This window comes from Orycteropus afer, unplaced genomic scaffold, assembly GCF_000298275.1.
Source record: "Orycteropus afer afer isolate SDZICR_OR568_19922 unplaced genomic scaffold, OryAfe1.0 scaffold00272, whole genome shotgun sequence".
Taxonomy (NCBI): domain Eukaryota; kingdom Metazoa; phylum Chordata; class Mammalia; order Tubulidentata; family Orycteropodidae; genus Orycteropus; species Orycteropus afer.
Genome location: NW_006921859.1, coordinates 441,398 through 450,283, shown reverse-complemented (window position 1 = coordinate 450,283; position 8,886 = coordinate 441,398). Strand labels below are relative to the sequence as shown.

Sequence of the window (8,886 nt, the reverse complement as noted above, 5' to 3'; positions counted from 1 at the left end):
CTCACCTGTGAGGCCATTCTTACACCAGTGTGCCTCTCCCAGGCTGGGTGACTTTGCCCAGCCTCTCTGATCCTTTCTTTATCTCAGGTGGCTCAGCACCAGACTCAGCACCTGTTATACAGTAGGTGCCTCAGAGATGACTCTTACATTAAAAACAAGCATTGGATGGAAAGGCCACTGTGTGCAGTATTGGGGTAGGGGCCAGGGCCCGTGAATGGGGAAGAGCAGTTATCTACATAGGAATGGGCAGGGGAGTCGGTATGTGTGGACTGGGAGGCATCAGGGCTGTGTGCGTATGGGCTAGGGTGGCTCCTTGTATAGCACCTCATGTACTCAGTGTTGTTGAGGTGCAAAAAATGAGCTAGGTCCCAGCAGAGAAAAGATGGGGATTCTAGACCCAGAAGTCTGTTTGTCTGGTGACCTCTTAAGGTCATGAGAAGTTGAGCAGAGACTTTCAGGCATGCCTGACTTGTCAGCTGGAAATCAAGGCCAAGTTGGTGAGTGTCTGGGACTCAAGCGATGTTCTGTTTCATGTCCTGCTCACAGCCAGTCCCTAAAATACCTGTGGTGTGAACTGATGTGTTCATTCAACACATAGTCCCTACCTGGAAAAAGCTCAATGACGTTAACTAAGCCAATACAATCTTACAGGCTATGACAATGCAGAGGTTCAAGGCTATGGAAACCCAGAGACAGGCCCTAAGCACAGAAGCAGGAAGACCCAAAGTGTGAGATTCCAGATGCAGATGTGTGGGATCCAAATGCAGATATGTGGGAATCCAGATGTGGGTATGTGTTGTTCCAGATGCAGACTTGTGGGGCTCCAGATGTAGGGCTGTGAGGCTTCAGACGCCAGAGTGTGAGGCTTCAGGTGCAGCAGAGAGGGGGACCTCCATATGCAGCTGTGTGGGAAGCTAGATGCAGTTGTGTGGGGTGTCAGATGTAGGCACGTGGGGGTCTAGAGGCAGGTGTGTGGGGTTCTAGATGCAGAGGCGAGAGGTTCCAGATGCAGCTGTGGGGGGCTCTATATGCAGATGTGTGGTTGTAGATATAGGCTTGTGGAGCTCCAGATACAGGGTGGAAGTTTCCAGATGTAGGGTATGGAGCTCCAGATGCAAGACTGTCAGGTTCAAATGCAGATATGTAAGGATCCAGATATAAGGGGGTGAAGCTCCATTTGCGGGCTTGTGGGACTTCAGCTGCAGATGTGTAGGACTCCAGATGTAGGCAAGGAAGGAAGGTTGAGGACGGGCATCCAGGCAGAGGGAATGGATTGGGCAAAAGCATCTGGGCTGGAGACAGAGTTTGAGAGTCATCAAGTTTGCAAAAATAATTGAGACCACGAGAATGGAAAGCCACAGAGATCCTGCTCGCAGCCCATGGAATCCGGAGAAGGAGACCCAAGAAGAAACAATAGAAAACGTCTGGAGGGATGAGAGGACAGGGTACGCCTCAGTTCCTCCCCCAAAAGCCCAGGATGGGAAGATGAGCTCTAATCAGAGTGGATCTGTGTCTCCCCTGAGAGAATGCCAGAATTCTGGGCCCAGCACCCTGGGTGGAGTGAACCCCTAGGTTTCCTGGGCCTCCTCACAGGCAGCCTGGGGAGGCGGGGGCCCAAGCCAATGACAGTGCCTGCCACAGCTCCTCCTCCGGGGCTGAGCCAGGCACACCCAGGCTGCTGAGGCATGGGCAGCCGCCTTCCCAAGAACGGGCTTCCCCAGAAACTCTCCCTGGTCTGACATGAATTCCGGCTGCCTGCTAAGTCCCGCTGCAAGTGCCAGGGGTCATCACCCGGAGAGCCCTGAGGAGTAGCCGCTCAGGTAAGGGCATCTGTGTCCAGATGTGCCCTGCCCTTGGCACACCTGGAGGGGTTCTCAGGTGGAGACTTAGAAGGGACAGGGCTGGGCACTGGGCATTGGATCCACATGGTAGAGGAATGAAGGGCTCTCCTTTCTCTGCACTGAGTTCTTCCTCCTTTCCCAGGCGGGCAAATGTGAGAGTTGGGGACTGAGTATGAGAGGGGTGCAAAGGCGGCCCAGAGCCGAGCGGGAAGACGGCTTTGCCTGGGCCTGCGTAGCCCCGCCCCGCCCCACCCCATTTGGGAGGGGCCGAGAGCCCCGGGGGCTGAAGGCTGGGGCCTCCCTGGGTGTTCCCTGAGTAGCTGCCAGAAGTTCCGCCCACCTCAGGCAGGACTGAGCAGTAAAGCTGATGATTCAGAGCAGGGCCCCACGTCCAACCAAGTGTAGGTGGTACAGGCGCAACAGTGGCTACACTGCTGGAAGAGACAAAGGGTGGAGAACAGAGACATTGCCAGCCTCCCTCACCTGGGATCACCCAGGCCAGGAGGGAATGAGCAGAGATGGACAGGCAGCTGGAGGAAAGGGGCCCAGGCCCAAGAATAGACAGTTCCCAAAGTGTGGGCTCTGGAGCCAGTCTGCCTGGGTTAAAATCCTAGCCCGGCCTTTTACTAGCTATGTGTGTTAACTGCAAGCAATTTAGTTACCCTCTGTGTGCTTCATTTTCCTCATCTGTAAATTGAGAGTTAAGAATATCACACTCCTTCATAAGATTGTTATGAGGGAGTAATGTATTGATTCATGGAGAGGGCTTAGAGCAGTGTCTGGCACAGTATAAGTACCCACTAAATGTTGGCTGTTATTATGCCCCTACCCATCTACGGTAGGGTACACGAGAGTCAGGACAGAGGTGACCATGAGCCTGGGCCAGTACTTCACCGGGCTTCATGCACCCCTTATAGCACACGGCTGTGCAGACAGTTTCCTGGAGCCCCTATGGGGGCAATGAGGGGCACAGCAGGGTGAGAGGACTGTGCATGGACCCCTGGGAGACCCCAGGCACTGGACAGAGGAATCCAGATGAGTGAGGAAAGTCAGCACCTCTCACTGTGCACAGCAGTTGCATTCAATAAATAGAGGCTTAAATCTGAACCCTATGTGCCCATCCTGCCAAGGTCCCCTGAAGGACTGACTGAATTCTTCCATTTTGCTGTCCTGACAAGTTTGTCCCACAGGAAAAGAAAGGGTACTGTGATCAAAGGAGTCTAGGCACACCACATATTCTGTCCCCTTTTTGGAGATTTTCAATGTGAATTTATTAGCATGGTCAAGTAAAGGGACCTTTGTCACTTTGCTGAGGCCAGTGCTTGCCTACTTTTCTTGAACATAGAATCCCTATACTATTCCTATGACCAAACTATCATGCAGGGTTACATGGAACACCAGTTTGGGAAACACTGGAATGCCAACCTGCTTCAGGAAGCTTATTGCATAAAAAGAACTAAAGATGAGAAGACAGGGAGGGACAGGGAAACCAGATGAATGGAAATGGGGAACCCAACAAAAAAAATAGGGAGAGTACTGACACATTGCAGTCAGTGTCACAAAAGGATTTATATATGAACTATTGATTAAAAAATTAATTTGTATGTAAACTTTCATGTAAAGCATAACAAAATAGCAAAAAAAAGTCCTGCGGAGAACAGTTCTATTCTGACACACATGAGGTCGCCTCATGTGATCCTTCATCTGGTTGCCATTGGCCTTGTTTCAAGTGTGTCACCCCTGAGCAGGACCAAAAAAAAAAAACTGAATCTGTTATTGTCAGGTTGATTCCCACTCATTGTAGCCCGATAGGCCAGAGTAGAACTGCCCCACTGGGTTTCCAAGACTGTGACCTTTACAGAAGAAGACTGCCTTACTTTCTCCCATGAAGTGACTGGTGGATTCAGACCTTTCAGTTAGCAACCAAGCACTTCACCACTGTACCACCAGAGCTCCTCTGAGCAGGACATTGCCAAGTAAAGGGCTCAAAGACCTGGTTCCCCTGTGGAGGCGGCTGTCTAACAGAGACAGCGATGCTCAGAGAGGGGAGAAGATGCCAGCCCAAGACTCAGCCTCCTGAGGAGAAGGGCCAAAGTTGGAGCAGAGGAAAAAGTCAGAATGTCCACCTCCATAAGATGTCTGTGCAAGCCTACAAGGCCAGAGTCGCAGGCCCTGGGAGGACTGAGTGACTCCTTGGTCATGCCTTGACCCACTTGTATGTCTAAGAGTTAGATCTAAATTGCCTGCACTTAAATCCCAGCTCTGTACCTAACAGTTGTGTAACCTTGTATAACCCATTTGAACCTCAGTTTCCTCCTCTGCAAAATGGGGTCAAGAATAGAATCTAGCTCCTAGATGGCTATGAAGGTTAAATTTGATGACATCCTCCTATTAACTTCTCAAAATGAGCATTCCATAAATGTCAATAATTATTATTATCATTTCTCTGCAGTGGCAGCCAACCCTTGGGCCCACCATGAACTGGGCTATCTTTGAAGGGCTCCTGAGTGGGGTCAACAAGTACTCCACAGCCTTTGGTCGCATCTGGCTGTCCCTGGTCTTCATCTTTCGCGTGTTGGTGTACCTGGTGACGGCTGAGCGAGTGTGGAGTGATGACCACAAGGATTTTGACTGCAACACCAAGCAGCCCGGTTGCTCTAACGTCTGCTTTGATGAGTTCTTCCCCGTGTCTCACGTGCGCCTCTGGGCTTTGCAGCTCATCCTGGTCACATGCCCTTCACTTCTGGTGGTGATGCACGTGGCCTATCGTGAGGCTCGGGAAAAGAAACACCTAGAGGCAGCCGGGGAGGGCAGCAGGCGCCTTTACCTGGACCCTGGCAAGAAAAGGGGTGGTCTCTGGTGGACATATGTCTGCAGCCTAGTGTTCAAGGCTGGTGTGGATGCCACTTTCCTCTATGTGTTCCATTCATTTTACCCAAAATATACCCTCCCTCCTGTGGTTAAATGCCATGTGGCTCCATGTCCCAATACTGTGGACTGTTTCATCTCCAAGCCCTCAGAGAAGAACATCTTCACACTCTTCATGGTGATCACAGCTGCCATCTGCATCCTGCTCAACCTGGTAGAACTGGCCTACCTAGTGAGCAAGAGGTGTCGTGAGTGTCTGGCAGCCAGGAAAGCCCAGGCCACATACGTAGGGCATCACCCAGACTATGTCACCTCATCCTGCAAGCAGGAAGACCTCCTCTCAGGTGACCTCATCTTCCTGGGCTCAGACACTCACCCTCCTCTCTTACCAGACCACCCTAGGGACCACGTGAAGAAAACCGTTCTGTGAGCTGCCCAGACTGTGCTGACAGATCCGGGCTAGTACTGAAAGGTCAGCAGCATCCCAGCCTGCAATCATGGGGCTCCCATCAGTAAATGTGCTGATGGGGTGCAGCCAAGGTGGAGGAGAGCTGAACCTCGAGTTGGGGCCAGGTGAGTGGGAGAAGTCAGACAGCCTGGGATCAAATCCCTATTCCTATACTTCAGCCACTTGCCCCACTCTGTGGCCTTCGGCGAATTACTCCTCTGCTCTGCACCTCAGTTTCCTTTCCTGCAAAATGGACACACTGATGCCCACCTCACAGGGCTGTTGTGAGGGACGTTTAATAAGAGCACCTACATGCAAGTGCCTTCTATGTGTGTGGCCCATGGTCAGGGCTTAATAAAAGTCAATTCAGTCACTCACTCAAGCAGCCTTTGGTCCTCTGACATTTGTGACCCTTTTCGGGTCATTGTGTCAGTCCCTCTGGTTCTGTAAAGTGCTGTGCTGGATCCAGCCAGATGGGGAGCCAGCCTCTCCTCCAGAAAAAGGAGTCTCCCAGCACTCTTGGGGCCCATGCTACTTGCCCGTACTTGTCTAGCCTTCCTTCCCACATGCAGTTTTAGGCCCATGGGTTGTCTCAAAGGAGAATGAAGCTCAGTGTGGGATGGGCTGTGGGCTGCAAGGGAAAGCACGGGGTCCCAGCGTCAGATACCTGATCCTATCCAGGTTCCACTGGGACTCCAGGAAAGTGTTTTCATCTTCTCTCCAAAATGGGGTTAATATACCTACCCCATGGGGTGGTTGTGAGGCCAGGATGAGCTCATGGCTGTGGAAAGGTTTAGACAGCTGGAAAAGACCACATCAATGTTAATCACTGGTATTAGGAAGCGCTCAATAAATGGTTCTGGGAAATGAGGCAGATGGGCCCCTCCCTGACTGCACATTAACTTCACAGTCCTAAGGGTAGGACAGTCTCTACTGGAACGCATTCAGCCTTCCCTAGAGGCCTTTCCAGGGCCCCAGAGGGTCAGGGCCTTAGAGACAGGCACTGAGGCTATGCTTGGCCCTGTGCCAACCTGAGCATTTCATGCTGTTGACCTGCATTCCTTGTTTCCACCTGGGCAGTGAAAGCCATGGTCTGGAAAAGTCATAGTGTGCCAATCCCATCCTCTAAATGACCCCAAAGTAGCCCAAGCTCAGCAGAAAGCAGCAGTCTCCAGAAATCTGCCCAGCAGGGTGAGATAGTTTCCTGAGTTGACCCATGGTAGCCCCTTTCCATAAATGCCAGAACTAGGCTTCCAGAATAAAGTTCTGGGGGAGTGAGGCCTGGGGGCAGGTGTTAGGGGAAATAAAACAACTTGACGGGGGCAGGCTATCCTTTGGTGTTGACCTGGACCTGGGTGTGAGGATACCAGCTTCCTGCCTCCCCTCGCTGAAGTCTTATATACACACCTGCCTGCCCAGGGAGCCAGGTCCAGCTCTGCCCAACCAGATTGGAAAGAGACATGAGCCAGGATAGAAGAACCTCAGGTGTTTGTTCTGAATGTGTGCCCAGGGAAGTCTGCCTGCCTGCCCACCCACTCACTCTCTCTTGGCTCATTGGCTCTGACAGCCCCACCCAGCAGGGGAGTGAGGAACAAAAGCTGCCTCCAGGAAGCCCTCAGGCAGATGAACAAGTCCAGGTTCAGGAGAGCAGCTGCTGAACTCAAGAAGGGTGAGGACCAAGAAGGTGAGAGAGACTGGGCTGGGACATTTCAGTCGGGTCTGAGGATGCCCAAGGGCTATCAGGCTACAGGCTGGCGTCAGAGAGGGAGCAAGAGGGGCAGTGAGTCAGGGTCCCAGGAAAACCCTTATTGGAGGGGAAGGAATGTCTCATCAGACCAAAGGGAGGGCAGAGGACCAAAGAAAGACAAAGAAAAGGAAGAGGAGAGGAGTGATCAGGAAGAAATGCCCTTTCAGTTGTGTTTAACACACATTTGTTATGGGTCAGGCTGGGCCAGGTGCTGCAACCTGGGGAAGTGGAGGTGAATGCGATGTAGATCTGCCCTCTAGCAGCTGACGGTGTGGCCAGAAGACAGGTAAACAGGCCATTTGAGAACAGTTGATGCATTCTGCCACAGAAAAAGAGGAGGGTGCTCAGGGTGGGGACAGAAGGCTTCTCAGAAGTCGGTGTCAGAATATTCACAAGAAGCCCAGGGCTGAGACAGGGATGGGGACAAGACAGAGCAGGAGATGGAACAAGATGGGACTTCAGATAAGAGGTGTGGAGGTGAAACACACAAGACATTGAGTGCCTAAGGCACTTGACTGCTACCCAGAAGGTTGGCGGTTCAAACCCACCAGCCACTTCTCAGAAGGAAGACTGGACAATTTATTACATAGTGATACTGCCTAGAAAACCCAAGGAGAGGTCGCTATGAGTCAGAGACAACTCAATGGCACATAACAACAGGCTAGCAAATTGCCACTGAGCAGATAGAGGTAGAGGGGGCATCCCTGAGAAAGAAAGTGAATGGTGGGGAGAGAACTGTGCCTAAACCCCTCCTCTGCCCCTTCCCCAGTCTCTCCCTAAAGCTGGAATGATTGGAATTCCAGAGAAACCCACTGTGGTCGGGTCAGCCCTGGGGCCCCAGCACTGAGACAGGAAAGGTGGAGGTGGATGGGTTGCCAAACTCTCATGGCTCCAAAGAACCTTCTGTTTGGTATGGGAGGGAACCTCAGGGTTGGGAACTTCCCTGACCTAGAGAGGAGGAATGAGGATGGGGATTTTTCTTCGATCTAACAAAGAAGCTGATATGAGCATGCCCAGACAAAGCCTGGCTCCTGTTGGCACTCAAGAAATGTTGGATGAATGTGACAACTGATAAGGATGTGTTTCCTTCCCTTCCAGCCCCAACCCATCCCTGGAAGATCATCCAATCCTCACCTTCTTATTAAGAAAAAAAAAACACTGCCATTGAGTCGATTCTGACTCATAGTGACCCCTGCTGAGTTTCCAAGGTGGTAAATCTTTATGGAAGTGGATTGCCCTGTCTTCCTCTGGTGGCGTAGTGCCTAGGGCATTTGACTGCTATAACTGCTAACCACCAGCCACTTGACTGCTATAACTGCTAACCACCAGCCACACAAACCCACCAGCCAATCCTCTGAAGGAAAGTTGGGCAATCTACTTCCGTAGTGATACTGCCTCAGAAAACCCAAGGAGGGGTCGCTATAAGTCAGGACTGACTCCACGGCAGTGAGTTTGGTTTTTTTTCTTCCATGGAGTGGCTGGTGGTATTAAACACCACCAACCTTCTGGTTAGCAGTCAAATGACTTAGGCACTGCACCACCAGAGCTCCTTCACCTTCTTACTATCTCTTTAAATGTGTGGACCAGTAGTGCTGAAACTTGGGGTAAAAAGGATTGGTTGTCATGTCTACAAAGGGTGTTTATCGTTCACATTTATCTATTTATAGAATAAAAGGGATCGTGATTTTAAAACTTCAAGACCAACTCTGCTACGTCCAGCTGTGGAGCCTTGGGCAGGTGCCTTCCCCTCTCTGTGCCTTGGTTTACTCCCATGTGAAACAGGAATGATGGCAACCCTACCCCACAAAGCCATCATGACTGAGGACACAAGGACATAGTGGCTGTGAAAGGGTTTTATCAATTGCACCATCAATAAGGGGTGCCCACTTTCACGTCCTTCCCAGCCCAGTGGCACCCGAAGTCTGAGTGGGTGGCGCAAAGACATAGATCTGTCCACGTAAGGGTCCAGGGACACTATCAGC

General features: G+C 51.4%; 1 protein-coding gene across 1 annotated transcript; it reads left to right on the top strand.

The window, feature by feature from the left end:
• Window positions 1-4,317: 4,317 nt before the first annotated feature.
• On the top strand, window positions 4,318-5,139 carry GJB5 (gap junction protein beta 5). The gene has a single exon (XM_007950410.1). It carries the CDS (start codon window positions 4,318-4,320, stop codon window positions 5,137-5,139), a length of 822 nt encoding a protein of 273 aa, XP_007948601.1.
• Window positions 5,140-8,886: the final 3,747 nt, after the last annotated feature.

Excerpts from the sequence above, each read along its gene's own strand:
- GJB5 (XM_007950410.1), top strand. The coding sequence starts at position 4,318 with ATGAACTGGGCTATCTTTGAAGGGCTCCTGAGTGGGGTCAACAAGTAC.